The sequence below is a fragment of the Bos mutus genome, chromosome 22 (assembly GCF_027580195.1).
Source record: "Bos mutus isolate GX-2022 chromosome 22, NWIPB_WYAK_1.1, whole genome shotgun sequence".
Taxonomy (NCBI): domain Eukaryota; kingdom Metazoa; phylum Chordata; class Mammalia; order Artiodactyla; family Bovidae; genus Bos; species Bos mutus.
This window is the reverse complement of record NC_091638.1, coordinates 3,144,722-3,160,846: the sequence shown is the minus strand read 5'-3', so window position 1 is coordinate 3,160,846 and position 16,125 is coordinate 3,144,722. Positions and strand designations below refer to the sequence as shown.

At 39.3% G+C, this 16,125-nt stretch overlaps 1 protein-coding gene across 1 annotated transcript in view; it reads right to left on the bottom strand.

The window, feature by feature from the left end:
• ZCWPW2 (zinc finger CW-type and PWWP domain containing 2) overlaps nucleotides 1-16,125 on the bottom strand; it is an 81,018-nt gene that overhangs the window by 28,428 nt on the left and 36,465 nt on the right. The window contains exon 5 of the mRNA XM_070360033.1: nucleotides 4,027-4,073. Within this exon, the coding sequence (XP_070216134.1) occupies nucleotides 4,027-4,073 (47 nt within the window). The remainder of the gene's footprint in view (nucleotides 1-4,026; nucleotides 4,074-16,125) is intronic.

Sequence of the window (16,125 nt, the reverse complement as noted above, 5' to 3'; positions counted from 1 at the left end):
AAACAAAATTTAAAAAGAGATCCTTTTCTGATTAGTAACAACAATGTGGGATGGCCTTAATTAGATAGATGTAAAATTCCACACTGAAAAAACAGTAAAGAAAAAATGATAAAGGGACAAGTTACATTTCTACAGGTATGTAGCAATATTCAATAAACATGGGGTTTCTCTCCAGATTAGTACACAGATTTTTGTCAATACCAACCATAACCTCAACAGAGTTTTTCTTTGGAGACTTGACTAAATATTTCTAAATATATTATTGTGTGATGTTCAGTTCAGTTCAGTCGCTCAGTTGTGTCCGACTCTTTGTGACCCCATGATTCACAGCACGCCAGGCCTCCCTGTCCATCACCAACTCCCAGAGTTTACCCAAACTCATGCCCATCAAGTTGGTGCTGCGATCCAACCATCTCATCCTCTGTCGTCCCCTTCTCCTCCTGCCCCCAATGCCTCCCAGCATCAGAGTCTTTTCCAGTGAGTCAACTCTTTGCATGAGGTGGCCAAAGTATTGGAGTTTCAGCTTCAGCATCAGTCCTTCCAATGAACACCCAGGACTGATCTCCTTTAGAACGGACTGGTTGGATCTCCTTGCAATTCAAGGGACTCTCAAGAGTCTTCTCCAACACCACAGTTCAAAAGCATCAATTCTTCGGCACTCAGCTTTCTTCACAGTCAAACTTTCACAACCATACATGACCACCGGAAAAACCACAGCCTTGACTAGACGGACCTTTATTGGCAAAGTAATGTCTCTGCTTTTGAATATGCTATCTAGGTTGGTCAAACTACCGCACAGTTGCACTCATCTCACACGCTAGTAAAGTAATGCTCAAAATTCTCCAAGCCAGGATTCAGCAGTATGTGAACTGTGAACTTCCAGATGTTCAAGTTGGTTTTAGAAAAGGCAGAGGAACCAGAGACCAAATTGCCAACCTCCGCTGGATCATGGAAAAAGCAAGAGAGTTCTACACTGCTGCTGTCGGACTTCAGTCATGTCCGACTCTGTGTGACCCCATAGATGGCAGCCCACCAGGCTCCTCTGTTCATGGGATTCTCCAGGCAAGAATACTGGAGTGGGTTGCTATTTCCTCCTCGATCTTCCCAACCCAGGGATCAAACTCTTGTCTCCTGCATTGGTACGTGGGTCCTTTACTGATGCACCTGGGAAACCCCATACTATCTATTATAGAGAAGAAAACAAAAGAAGAGCAGCAAAGTAGGGAAAGATTATTTATTAGTATAAATGGTGTTGGGATAAGCAGTGAGTGCGGGGAGAAAACATGTCTTTTTCCACCACCCTTCTAAGTTTTCATTTGGGGCCCCTACAGCAAAAGACAGATGAAAAAGTGAAAGCATGCAAAATTATCTAATATAAGTTTTATGTGACTGGGGTGCCTCCATAGGAAATGAAGACCCAGAGAAGCAACTCAGCCTCAGTGTTGTGACTCCGGGTGTGACGAGGAGTGGAAAGTCACAGGGATGTGGCAGGACAGGAAGGTGCATGGGCTACATGTGGAGCCTGCTTCTGAGAACTCTCTGTGCCCTCTGTCTTTGGAGACAGGAGGCTCCTGTCCTCCACGGACAGGGAGGAGAACTCCCTCATGAGGCCTTTATGACCTGCTTCAGGGGAAGGTCAGAAACTCCTTCCTACCTGGTGTTTCACAAATTCCTTCATCTGAGAACACTCAATACACCAAGGTGCTGTATTCTGGGGCAGCACATCCTGAGTCTTATCACTATAAGGCTGCTGCAATTTTTTATACTCTATCCTTGTACCACATGTAAAAATAAATCCATATTCCCACAACAATAGCTAACATTTATGAAATGTTTCCTATTTTCTAAGCACTGTGCTATGTACTTTATATAAATTGTCAAGAGTAATTTTTATATTATAAGACTTTCATTCTTCTCATTTAACAGGAGGAAACTGAGAGCATAGAGAGTTTAGCAGCCAAATTGAAGATCATAGCAGTGGTAGGTGACAGACCAGGACCTCTATCCCCTTTACAAGTAAATATATGGTTGAAAATGTTACAGTATGTAGGGTAGAAAATAAGTAAATTATCCAGTAATTTCAATAACAATGTGTTTATTTCCATTTTCCTCTCCATAAGTCTTTGAAATTTCATGGCTTTTGGTCTAATTTATAATATTTCAGTATTATTTTATATTAAATCACTCTGCAATTATATTGGTAGTTTGTTGAGTTCAGCAGGACATTCAAAAGTCATACCAAATGTCGGACAGACATTACACAGTCTTGTTTAATGCACTGCAAGATATCTACTGTCCTGAATCTTTGCTCAGTAGAACATCTTGTGAAAGTGAACGTTGCTCAGTCGTGTCCAATTCTTTGCGACTCCATGGACTGTATAGTCCATGGAATTCTCCAGGTCAGAATACTGGAGTGGGTTGGGATCTTCCCAACCCAGGGACAGAATCCAGGTCTCCCGCATTGCAGGCGGATTCTTTACCAGCTGAGCAACAAGGGAAGCAGAATGTCTTGTATTCCCTCAATTACTATACTCCCAAACACCTCCACACATTCCTAAAATATCTGTTAGGGCAGTGTCTCACAAACTACCTGTAGTAAAAAGCCAGTTGTTACCTTCCCCAACTCCATAATCTGTCCAATATCTATACTTTTATTTAAAAAAAAAAAGTCACTAGGGGAAAACAAAACAATAAATTAAAACATACAGAATATAAATTCCATTTTATTGCATTTGACAGACAAAAATTACCATGCAAGTGTCTAAATGGTTACTGTCAGTTTTTCCTCTTATCTCACTGCAGGCCAATAAACAGTTCACAGACCAGTTCTGGTTCGTGGGCCACATTTTGAATAGCACTGACCTAGAGACAGTACCACCTTTGTTGAAAATCACTAGTAAAAATAAAGCAATACATAAGAATGGTAGTTAATATTACCTTTATAATTTTTATGCTAAATATCCTCTAGTAGAGACTGAAATAAACAATACCATCCTCATAAACAACCCTGCACTACTTCACATGCTCCTGTCTAAACCTTCAGACATGCACACAAGTCCTAGTTCGTTTCTTTTTTAAAGGGCAACCTTGTCTTCTGATGTTGAATTTCCCTTTGCAAAGGTGCATCTACACTATTTACATAGTGAAAAGTCCAGATTCCTTTTACAAGCAAAAAGCAAAAGGATAAAAACAAAATTTGATTTTAAAAGGACTCATAAAAATATACATACATGGAACACAAGAATGATGCTCCTTTTATTGCCTGTCCACCTGGAGGTTCCTGCCCATCAGCCTTTCCTGTTTCCCCACGTCACACTTGACCTTCTGAGAGTTCACCCTGTGCCCGCCCCATCACTCAACACGGAAGGACCACAAGGGTAGGCTTTGCTTTCAATCATGGTCCACTTACTTATGACACTAATACATTACTTGTCCAGAAGAATTTGTTTAAAAGCATTGACTCCTTTTCTTTTTCAGTGGTGTCCTATTGAGAATATTGTCACATGAGAACACTGTCAAAGCTTCTCCTATCCTAACCATAGCTTTGACAGTAAGTAGAGTTAAATATCTCTCTGCACACAATGTACAGAATAACATTAAATTTTAAAAATTGCTTTAAAATGCTATTAACTTTACGAATTTTTATTAAAAAGATTCAAAAAAATGCCTGATGTTGTTCTCTACTTAACTTTAAGGTAAAGTCCACAATAAGCTGTGAATTTTAATTATTTCAATTTTCTATGAAGATTGCACACATAATAACATGACATAAAATATTTTAGTATGAGAAATATTAAAATATGAGTATGCACAAATAAAAGCAATTGTTTATTTTTTAACTTAAAATTTTCTATTATTCTAATATCTGATAATTCTATTACACTGATATAAGTAACATAAATATTAAATTAACCATAAAAGTTAAAATATTAACCATTAATATTAAATATAAATACTATTTTCTTTTAAAAGTGTATTAATCAGATTGAATTTCAAATCTGTATATTTAATAAAATATGATCTTACCCTTTTCTTGGCCACCACAGTAACTTTGCCAGTTGCTTTGGATTTGTCTGTAAGATAATAAAGAATGGCTGCTTCAGAAAAGTGCCTACACTCCTGTTCGAATAAATGCAACATTACACAGAATTTTCTTTCTCATACCATGATATGTGTTTTCTGTGGTCCTTTTTGATAAAAATGCTAACAAACTCAGCTCCCAGAGTTGATTATAAAACAAAGTAATCCAAAAGTAAGAGCATTCCTATACTTATTTGACAAACCTCGGCCCCTAAATCTGACTGGCTGGCTGGATGCCCTCCAGCGAGCATCCAGTGCATTTCATTTCTAGGTTCCAGTCAGCCCAAGTGCCCTGGGGTATGTAGGATCTGGAATTAAATCCCAGTTACTTCTACATGCATGTCTTACTACATGCCAGACAAGGAATAAAGACTTCAAAGAGACAACATCTTATTTAATCCTCCTGATAGTTTTTAAAGGTGCATGCCCCGTCTCCACTCCACAGCCTGAGGTTCTGCAATGGGGCAGATACATCCGACCACAAGTCCCTGGTCTCTATCCCTGCTGCCTCCATTCGGGGCCCCAAATGGGGCTGCCAACAGTGCTGCCAAGAAAGATGCAGCAAGAGTGAGGAGGCTAATCAAACAAGAGTACAGCTGACCTTGAACAACAAGGCGGTTTAGAGCGCCAACCCCTTGTGCAGTCAAAAATCCACATATAACTTTTGACTCCCTAAAATTTAATGACTTGTAGCCTACTGTTAACTGGAAGCCTTACTGATAATGTAAACAGTTGACGAACACATATTATGTATGTTATTATGTATTATATACTACATTCTTACAATACAGTAAGCCAGAGAAAAGAAAATGTCTTTAAGCAAATCATGAAAGGAAAAAATATTTACAGTACTGTACTGTATATATATATCAATGCTGTAAGTCTGTGATTTGTTTTTAAGATGAATCATCCATCTGTCACTACCTATAGAAATTTTGTCTTCTATGATACAAAATACTGTAGATGTCACATGTATTACTAACACTAGACATCAAATATGAAAAGATAATGTGAAAACAAAATTCATGTTTCATGAAGAAACAGTGACATGGCTGCCCAGTGTAATAGATATGATTGCTCACAGTAGCCCAGCCTCTATGTTAATGGATAAATCATTATAACATTTTTATGGCAGACAATATTATGGTCACATTCATAAGACAGAATGCGACACCTGTTAGATTTTTTAAAACCCCTTACCTGTGATGATAGGCTGATATGCAGTTTCCCCAATTATGAGAGAGAGAGGTACTGTATGTAATATAATTCTTTGAAAGCAAAGTTACAAGACAGTAAGAAAACCAACACATTATTAATTTTGTGTTAACTATCACTCAGTTTTTGCCTATGTAAGGCTAGTCTATTCACTTCAATATAAGTCTTGCACACAATGCTCTACATGATGAATGCCTGGGCACTAATGCGGAGGACACACACTGTCATACAGACTCTACTGCAAGTGTTAGACTGGCACGTGAGGATACCCACATAGTGCACAACAAATACATTTATGGACCGTACGGCATGAGGATTATTTACTATTCATTGAGTAGAAGTAGGTCATCATTAAGGTTTTCATCCTCATTAGCTTCACTTTGACAAGGCTGTGCAGGAGGAGGAGAAAGGGTTGGACTTTCTTATGGGTGGCAGAGGCAGAGGAGGTGGAAGGGGAGACAGGATAGGCAGGCTCACTTGATGTCACTTTATAGGAATGCATCTTCATTTTTGTCTGACTTTTTTGCATCCTCATTTCTCCAAAATGATACTAACACTTCTTCCACCATTTGCTTCCGTTTCGGTGCCCATATCATAGAAGAGTTCACGATGTAAAAAGTTAAAACCAGGCTTGAGTAATCTGAAACCTTCTGCCAGATTGTCTGATGTCAATTTGTTTCCTGGCACTGCTTCTTCTACATCTTCTTCCTCATCATCTGGCCATGATTCAGAAGCAGTTATCTGTTAATTCCTCTGGTGTGCTGTCTTGAATTTCTCCAAGGTCTGGAAACTCATCACCTGCTACCCTTTTTGTCCTACCCACAACCTCTTTCATGATGTCCTCAACTGGATCCATTGTAAGTCCTGTGAAGTCATGCACATCTGGTCACAGTTTTCTCCAGCAGGGATTTATTATTTCAGGCTTGATGGGCTTCATGGATTTTTCTGTCACAACAATGGCATCTGCAATGGTGTAATCAACCTTCCAGACTTTCACAATGTTCTATTAGGGTTCTCTTCTAGAGCACTGACAATCCTTTCCATGTGTAACACACATTAAAAGTTCTATGATCCCTGATCTACAGACTGAATTCAGTTCAGTTCAGTCACTCAGTCGTGTTGGACTCTTTGCGACCCCATGGACTGCAGCACACCAAGCCTCCCTATCCATCACCAACTCCTGGAGTTTGCTCAAACTCATGTCCATCGAGTTGGTGATACCATCCAACCATCTCATCCTCTGTCATCCCCTTCTTCTCCTGCCTTCAATCTTTCCCAGCATCAGGGTCTTTTCTAGTGAGTCAGGTTGTTACATCATGTGGTCAAAAGACTGGAGCTTCAGCTTCAGCATCAGTCCTTCCAATGAATATTCAGTGTTGATTTCCAAGGGACTCTCAAGAGTCTTCTCCAACACCACAGTTCAGAAGCATCAATTCAATGCTGCTCAGTTTTCTTTATGATCCAACTCTCACATCCAGACATGACTATTGGAAAAACCATAGCTTTGACTAGACGGACTTTGTAGGCAAAGTAATGTCTCTGCTATTTAATATTCTGTTCCAGTTGGTCATAGCTTTTCTTCCAAGGAGCAAGTGTCTTTTAATTTCATGGCTGCAGTCACCATCTGCAGTGATTTTGGAGTCTAAGAAAATACAGTCTGTCACTGTTTCTACTGTTTCCCCATCTATTTGCCATGAAGTGATGGGACTGCATGCCATGATCTTTGTTTTCTATGTTGAGCTTTAAGCCAGCTTTTTCAGTCTCTTCTTTCACCTTCATCATGAGGCTCTTCAGTTCCTCTTCATTTTCTGCCATAACGGTGGTGTCATCTGCATATCTGAGGTTACTGATGTTTCTCCCAGCAATTCAGAGACTGAATTAGAGAATATATGTTCGAAAGGCAAGCAGATCACTTTGACACCTTCAGTGCTGAACTCGTGGCATTCTGGGGGCCAGGGCATTTCCGATATCAGAAGAACTTTAAAAGACAGTCCCCTTGCTGGTGGAGTACTTCCTGACTCCAAGGACAAAGCACTGATGAAACCAATCCAGTAAAAGAATTCTTGCTGTCCAGGCCTTCTTCGTATAGTACAACCAAAAGACTGGCAGCTGCTGTTTATCTTTTCCCTTCAAAGCTTGTGGGTTAGCAGCTTTATGGATAAGGGCAGTCCTGATCATACATCCAGCTGCATTTGCACAAAATCAAACAGTTAGCCTAGCCCTTCCTGCCTTAAATCCTGGTACTTGCTTCTTTTCTTTACTAACAAATATCTTTTGCAGCATTTTTTTTCCAGAATAGGACACTTTCATCTGCATTAAAAATCTGTTCAGGTAGGCATCCTTTCTCCTCAGTGACTTTTTTAATGGCATCTGGGAACTCATCTCCTGCCTTTTGGTCAGCAGAAGCTGCTTCTCTTGTTATCTTGACATTTCTTAAGCCCAACCTCTTTCTAAAATTATCAAATCATCCTTTGCAGGCAGTAAATTCTCTAATTCAGATCCCTCACCTTCCTTTTGCTTTAAGTTGTCATATTATAACCTCACTTTTTCTTGAATCATACTAGAGTCTAAGGTATGTCTTTTTGATAGCAAACCTGTACTCACACTAAGGCTGCAATTTCAACGCAAGGTAAAAAGTGTATTGCACTAAAGTGAAAGGTTTTGGTGCATGCTAGTGTAGCAATGGCACCCCACTCCAGTACTCTTGTCTGGAAAATCCCATGGATGGAGGAGCCTGGTAGGCTGCAGTCCATGGGGTCGCTAAAGAGTCAGACACAACTGAGCGACTTCATTTTCACTTTTCACTTTCATGCACTGGAGAAGGAAATGGCAACCCACTCCAGTGTTCTTGCCTGGAGAATCCCAGGGACAGGGGAGCCTGGTGGGCTGCCATCTATGGGGTCACACAGAGTCGGACATGACTGAAGTCCGACAGCAGCAGTGTAGCCAAAGTGATAGTTTCACAAATTTCCTTGTTTCACTTTTTTACAATGGTTGGATTCATTCATCTTGAAATGGTGGCAACTTCAGTTGCAGACCTCAGTCTATAGTCCATATCAAGTAACTCTGTTTTTCCTTGGAACGTCGTGACTTATTTCCTGCGTGCACTTTCAGCATCATTAGTGGCACTTCGTGGGTTCTATGGTATTGTTCAGGGCTTATGGTATTGCATAGAAATATGTGAGAACTGCAAGAGAACACTTTCCACTGTGATACGCAACTTTAGTGGAGAGATGAAGTGCTCGTGCAGAGGTGACCCGTGTCACAGCATTTGCACAAGTGTGCACTACATCTGTGCTCACTGTGACAGCAGCAGGAGGTAGCTGGGAAAGTATTACCATGGCACAGTGTGTGCACAACACTTACCTTTATGCAATCAAGGTTTAATACTGCATTTTTATGTTTGTTTACATTTCACCCGACTACAAATGGCACCATATACAATCTGTGTTTATGTACATTTTAATAAGTTTTAATTTTTATAATATATTTGTGTGTATTTCATGGTAGTAAATGATTAAAATAGACTGCTATCTACATATAATTTAATCACTCATGATATACACTTTTCTCAAATTTTTTAGGCTATGCAGTTCATCTGTAAATTTTTTCAAATTGTCACCAATCTCCCCACATTTTTCATATATTTATTAAGTGAATTCACTGAAATCTGTGTATAAGTGAACCTGCTCAGTTTCAACTCATGTTGTTTAAGGGTCAATTGTATAGAAAAGTATTTAAAGATCATTTTGATATGTGCAAAAGTATGTATGTGTGTATATTAGTAAAAATCATTGGCACAACTGGTCTTTTTTTAAAAAATGTTCAATCTGGAATTCCATAATTGAATAGATTCTATGTAAATATTTATCCATAGATATGTTTTAGAAACCTTAATACTGTGGTAATGAAAAATGGGAAGGGCTATAGATATTAACTGTAAGGTTTCAGGGCTGCATTTATGCAGAAAGGCAGAATCAAGATGGAGGAGAGAGAAGAAACAAAGTCCCTGTCTCCCCATGCCTAGGACACTCACTAGACACTGGTAGGGAATCCCCAACAACCAGGCCAACGGGAGGAGCCCCTGGGTGACCAGCTCCCATGGGGGAGCAGAAGGGGAGGGGCAGTCAAGAAGTCAAGTCTCCCTCTGTCTTCTGGAGCCCCCTCTGTCCTCTAGAGTCCCTTCCAAGCACATGCATTGCCCATGTAGGCCCTGCAGGCACAGGAAAGAAAGAGGAGAAAGAGCTGTGTTGGCTGGGGGTATGTCCCTCGGGTGTGGAAGAGTGGGAAACAGCCTGGTGTTCTACCATCCACTCAGCCTGGGGGAGCCTCCTGGGGTGCCAAGCCCGATCCTCTGTACTTGGAAGCCTGATGCACTCTGGAGGCCCCCTCAGGTGGGCTGAGCCCAGGCCTTACCTCCTACTCCAATCCAAGGTCTTTTCTGGAGGCATGGTCCTGAACCAAGACCCCATGCCCCACCTAAACCCTGCCTCTACCTAAACTCTACAACCACCTAAGCCCTTACCTACCTAAGGACCATGACCCCCTAAAGCCAAGGTTTTTTTCTGCCTTTCTTTGTTGCTCTTATTGTTTTGTTAGATTTTTTTGTTTTTTACTCTTGGCCAGTGGAGTTCAGTTTTACCTTCAGTTTTGCAATCTGTAGCTATTTTATATATAGTCTTAATTTTTCTACTGTTTGTTAGTTTTCTAAATCTATTTTATTCTTTGTTATTGTTCTGCTCCCTTTTATTTTTATTTAGTATAATATATATATATATATACATATAAACATATATACACACATATATATACATATAAACATATATACATAGATATATATATATACACATCAGATCAGATCAGATCAGTCGCTCAGTCGTGTCAGACTCTTTGCCCCATGAATCGCAGCACGCCAGGCCTCCCTGTCCATCACCAACTCTCGGAGTTCACTCAGACTCACGTCCATCAAGTCAGTGATGCCATCCAGCCATCTCATTCTCTGTCGTCCCCTTCTCCTCTTGCCCCCAACCCCTCCCAGCATCAGAGTCTTTTCCAATGAGTCAACTCTTTGCATGAGGTGGCCAAAGTATTGGAGTTTCAGCTTTAGCATCATTCCTTCCAAATAAATCCCAGGGCTGATCTCCTTCAGAATGGACTGGTTGGATCTCCTTGCAGTCCAAGGGACTCTCAAGAGTCTGCTCCAACACCACAGTTCAAAAGCATCAATTCTTCGGCGCTCAGCCTTCTTCACAGTCCAACTCTCACATCCATACATGACCACAGGAAAAACCATAGCCTTGACTAGACAAACCTTTGTTAGCAAAGTAATGTCTCTGCTTTTGAATATGCTGTCTAGGTTGGTCATAACTTTCCTTCCAAGGACTAAGTGTCTTTTAATTTCATGGCTGCAGTCACCATCTGCAGTGATTTTGGAGCCCAGAAAAATAAAGTCTGACACTGTTTCCACTGTTTCCCCATCTATTTCCCATGAAGTGATGGGACCGGATGCCATGATCTTCGTTTTCTGAACGTTGAGCTTTAAGCCAACTTTTTCACTCTCTACTTTCACCTTCATCAAGAGGCTTTTTAGTTCCTCTTCACTTTCTGCCATAAGGGTGGTATCACCTGCATATCTGAGGTTATTGATATTTCTCCCAGCAATCTTGATTCCAGCTTGTGTTTCTTCCAGTCCAGCGTTTCTCATGATGTACTCTGCATGTAAGTTAAATAAACAGGGTGACAATATACAGCCTTGACGTACTCCTTTTCCTATTTGGAACCAGTCTGTTGTTCCATGTCCAGTTCTAACTGTTGCTTCCTGATCTGCATACAAATTTCTCAAGAGGCAGATCAGGTGGTCTGGTATTCCCATCTCTTTCAGAATTTTCCAGTTTATTGTGATCCACACAGTCAAAGGCTTTGGCATAGTCAATAAAGCAGAAATAGATGTTTTTCTGGAACTCTCTTGCTTTTTCCATGATCCAGTGGATGTTGGCAATTTGATCTCTGGTTCCTCTGCCTTTTTTAAAACCAGCTTGAACATCAGGAAGTTCACGGTTCACATATTGCTGAAGCCTGCCTTGGAGAATTTTAGCATTACTTTACTAGCATGTGAGATGAGTGCAATTGTGCGGTAGTTCGAGCATTCTTCGGCATTGCCTTTCTTTGGGATTGGAATGAAAACTGACCTTTTCCAGTCCTGTGGCCACTGCTGAGTTTTCCAAATTTGCTGGCATATTGAGTGCAGCACTTTCACAGCATCATCTTTCAGGATTTGGAATAGCTCAACTGGAATTCTATCACCTCCACTAGCTTTGTTTGTAGTGATGCTTTCTAAGGCCCACTTGACTTCACATTCCAGGATGTCTGGCTCTAGGTGAGTGATCACACCATCGTGATCATCTGGGTCATGAAGATCTTTTTTGTATAGTTCTTCTGTGTATTCTTGCCATCTCTTCTTAATATCTTCTGCTTCTATTAGGTCCATACCATTTCTGTCCTTTATTGAGCCCATCTTTGCATGAAATGTTCCTTTGGTATCTCTGATTTTCTTGAAGAGATCTCTAGTCTTTCCCATTCTGTTGTTTACCTCTATTTCTTTGCATTGATCGCTGAAGGCGGCTTTCTTATCTCTTCTTGCTATTCTTTGGAACTCTGCATTCTGATGTTTATATCATTCCTTTTCTCCTTTGCTTTTCACTTCTCTTCTTTTCACAGCTATTTGTATACACACACACACACACACACACACACACACACACACACACATACTTTTTCTTTCTTTGCTACTGGAGTCTGGTTTTACCCCCCAGGGGTTGTTTCATATATACTCTTATTTTTTCTGATATATCTGTTAGTTTTCTAAATCCATTTTATTTTTTATTCTTTGTTATTGTTCTGCTCCTTTTTATTTTTTATTATTATTTTCTTCTTTGCTACTGAAGTTTGGTTTTTACCTCCAGAGCCTGTTTCATATAGATTTATATCTTTTCTAACATATCTGTTAGTATTTTAAATTTATTTTTTATTTTATTATTTGTTATTGATCTGCTCCCTTTTTACTTTTCTATTTTCTTTTTTTCTTCTTTTGCTGCACCCTGCATCTTGCAGGATCCCAGCTCACAGGCCAGGAAACAGGCCTGAGCTCCTGTGGTGGGAGCAGTGATTCCAAACTGCTAGACTAACACAGAATATCAGGCCCCAGGGAATATTAATCAGGATGAGGTATCCCAGAGGTCCACATCTCAACACCAACACCCCACTTCACCCAAGTGCCCACAAACTCCACTGCTAGAAACCTCAGGCCAAACAACTAGTAAGAAAGGAACACAGACCCACCCATCAAAAAAAAAAAAAAACATGAGATGACAAAAACTACGACAAGCACTGAAAATGAAATTGATCAAAAATCTTCCAACAAACAAAAGACCAGTGCCAGAAGGCTTCATAGGTGAATTCTATCCTGTTCAAATTCTTCCCAAAAATTGCAGAGGGAAGCAAATACTCCCAAACTCATTTTACGAGGCCACCATCACCCTGGTACCAAAACCAGATAAGGAAATCACAAAAAAAGAAAACTTCAGGCCAATATCATCCATGAATATAGATGTAAAAATCCTCAACAAAATACTAGCAAAAAGAATCTAACAACATGTTAAAAGGATCGTACACCATGATCAAGTGGGGTTTATCCATGGGATGCAAGGATACTTCAACATATGCAAATCAGTGTGATACACCATATTAACAAATTAAAAGATAAAAGGCTTCTGATAAAAGATAAAAATCACATGATAATCTCAATAGATTTAGAAAAATCTTTCAACAAAATTCAATACCCATTTATGTTAAAAAAAAAAAAATCTCTCCAGAAAATGAAAGAGAAGGAACCTACCTCAACATAACAAGGGCCAAGTACAACAAACCCACAGCAAACATTATTTCTTTTGGTGAAAAACTGAAAGCATTTCCTCTAAGATCAGGAACAAGAAAAAGGGCCCACTCTCACCACTGTTATTCAACATAGTTTTGGAAGTCCTAGTCACGGCAATCAGAGAAGAAAAACAAATAAAAGGAATCTGGATTGGAAAAGAAGTAAAACTCTTACTGTCTACAGATGACAAGATAATGTATGTACACAGAAAATCCTAAAGATGCCACCAGAAAATTACTAGAGCTTATCAATGAATTTAGTAAAGTCTCAGGATACAAAATTAATACATAGAAATTGTTTGCATTCCTATACACTAATAATGAAAAATCAGAAAGAGAAATTAAGGAAACAATCCCATTCGTCATTGCAACATACAGAATAAAATACCCAGGAATATTCCAACTGATGAAGGAATAATCTCCAGCATACACAAGTAGTTCAATATCAGAAAAGCAAACAACCCAATCAGAAAATGGACAGAAGACCTAAACTGACATTTCTCCAAAAAAGACACACAGATGGCTAAAAGACACACCAAAAGATGCTCTACATCACTCATCATGAGAGAAACGCAAATCAAAACTACAATGAGGTATCACCTCACATTGGTCAGAATGGTAATCATCAAAAAATCTACAAACAATAAATGCTGGAGAGGATGTGGAGAAAAGAGAACCTTCTTGCACTGTTGGTGGGAATGTAAATTGATACAGCCACTATGGAGAACAATATGGAAATTCCTTAGAAAACTAAGAATGAAGTTACCATACGACCTTTGAAATTTAAAGAAATATTCCTAGGTATTTTATTCTGTTTGTTGCAATGGCGAATGGGATTATTTCCTTAATTTCTCTCCTTACGTAGGTTTATTCCTAGGATAAAAACCCGCAAAAGACCTGTATACAGAAAACTATGATAGTGATGAAAGAAATCAAAGATGACACAAACAGATGGAGAGATATATCACATTCTAGGATTGGAAGAATTAACATTGTGAAAATGACTATACTAGCCAAAGCAATCTACAAACTCAATACAATCCCTATCAAATTACCAACGGCATTTTTCACAGAACTAGAACAAAATATTTCACAATTTGTATGAAAACACTAAAGACCCCAAATAGCCAAAGCAATCTTGAGAAAGAAAAATGGAGCTGGAAGAATCGATGGTCCTGATTTCAGACTGTACAACAAAGCTATAGTAATCAAGATAATATGGTACTGGCACAAAAACAGAAATATGAATCACTGGAATAAGACAGAAAGCCTACAATAAAACACACACACCTATGGGCACCTTATCTTTGACAAAGCAGGCAAGAATATACAATGGAAAGATAGCTTTTTTAACAAGTGGTGTGGGAAAACTGGGCAGCTATGTGTAAAAGAATGAAATTAGAACACTTCATAACACCATACACAAAAATAAACTCAAAATGGATTAAAGACCCTAATATAAGCCCAAACTATATAACTCTTAAAAAGAAAATGTAGGCAGAACACTTTTTGACATAAATCACAGCAAGATCCTCTTTGACTCACCTCCAAGAATAATGGAAATAAGAACAGAAATAAACAAATGGGACCTAATTAAACTTAAAAGCTTTTGCACAGTAAAGAAGCTATAAACAAGATGAAAAGACAACCCTCAGAATGGAAGAAAATAACTGCAAAAGAAGCAACTGACAAAGGATTAAATTCCAGAATATACAAGCAGCTCATGCAGCTCAATATCAGAAAAGCAAACAACCCAATTAAAAAATGGGCAGAAGACCTAAACCGACATTTCTCCAAAGAAGACATACAGACGGCTAACAAACAATAAATACTGGAGAGGATGTGGAGAAAAGAGAACCTTCCTGCACTGTTGGTGGGAATGTAAATTGATACAGCCATTATGGAGAACAGTACAGAAATTTCTTAGAAAACTAGGAATGAAGCTACCATATGACCTCTGAAATTAAAAGATGCTAGCTCCTTGGAAGAAAAGCTATGACAAACCTAGACAGTGTATTAAAAGCAGAGACATCACTTTTCTAACAAAGGTCTGTACAGTCAAAGGAACTGTACAGACAAACATATGTTTCTTTCAGTAGTCATGTGTCAATGTGACAGCTGGACCATCAAGGCTGAGCATCAAAGAATTAATGCTTTTGAATTGTGGTGCAAGAGAAGACTCATGAGAATCCCATGGACATCAAGGAGATCAAACCAGTCAATCCTAAAAGAAATCAACACTGAATATTCATTGGAAGGACTGATGCTGAAGCTGAACCTCTAATACTTTGGTCAACTGATGTGAAGACCCTGATGCTAGGAAAGATTGAGGGCAGGAGGAAAAGGGGGCGACAGAAGATGAGATGGTTGGATGGCATCACTGACTCAATGGACATGAGTTTTAGCAAGCTCTGGGACATAATGAAGGACAAGGAAGCCTGGTGTTGTGTGGTCCATGGGGTTGCAAAGAGTCAAACAGGACTTAGTGCCTGAACAACAACATGAACCAGTGATCCCACTACTGGGCATATACCCTGAGAAAATAATAATTCAAAAAGGCACTTGTACCCAATGTTCACTGCAGCACTACTAACAATAGACAGGACATGGAAGCAATCTAGATGTCCATCAACAGATGAATGGATAAAGAAATTGTGGTAGATATATACAATGGAATATTACTCAGCCATAAAAAGGAATGAATTTGAGTCAGTTGAACTGACGTGGATGAACCTAGAGCCTGTTATACAGTGTGAAATAAGTCAGAAAGAGAAAAACAATTGTCATATATTAATGCATATATATGAAATCTAGAAAAATGGTACTGATTAACCTATTTGCATGGCAGGAATAGACAGAGATGTAGAGACAGACTTGTGGACACAGTGGCAGAAGGCA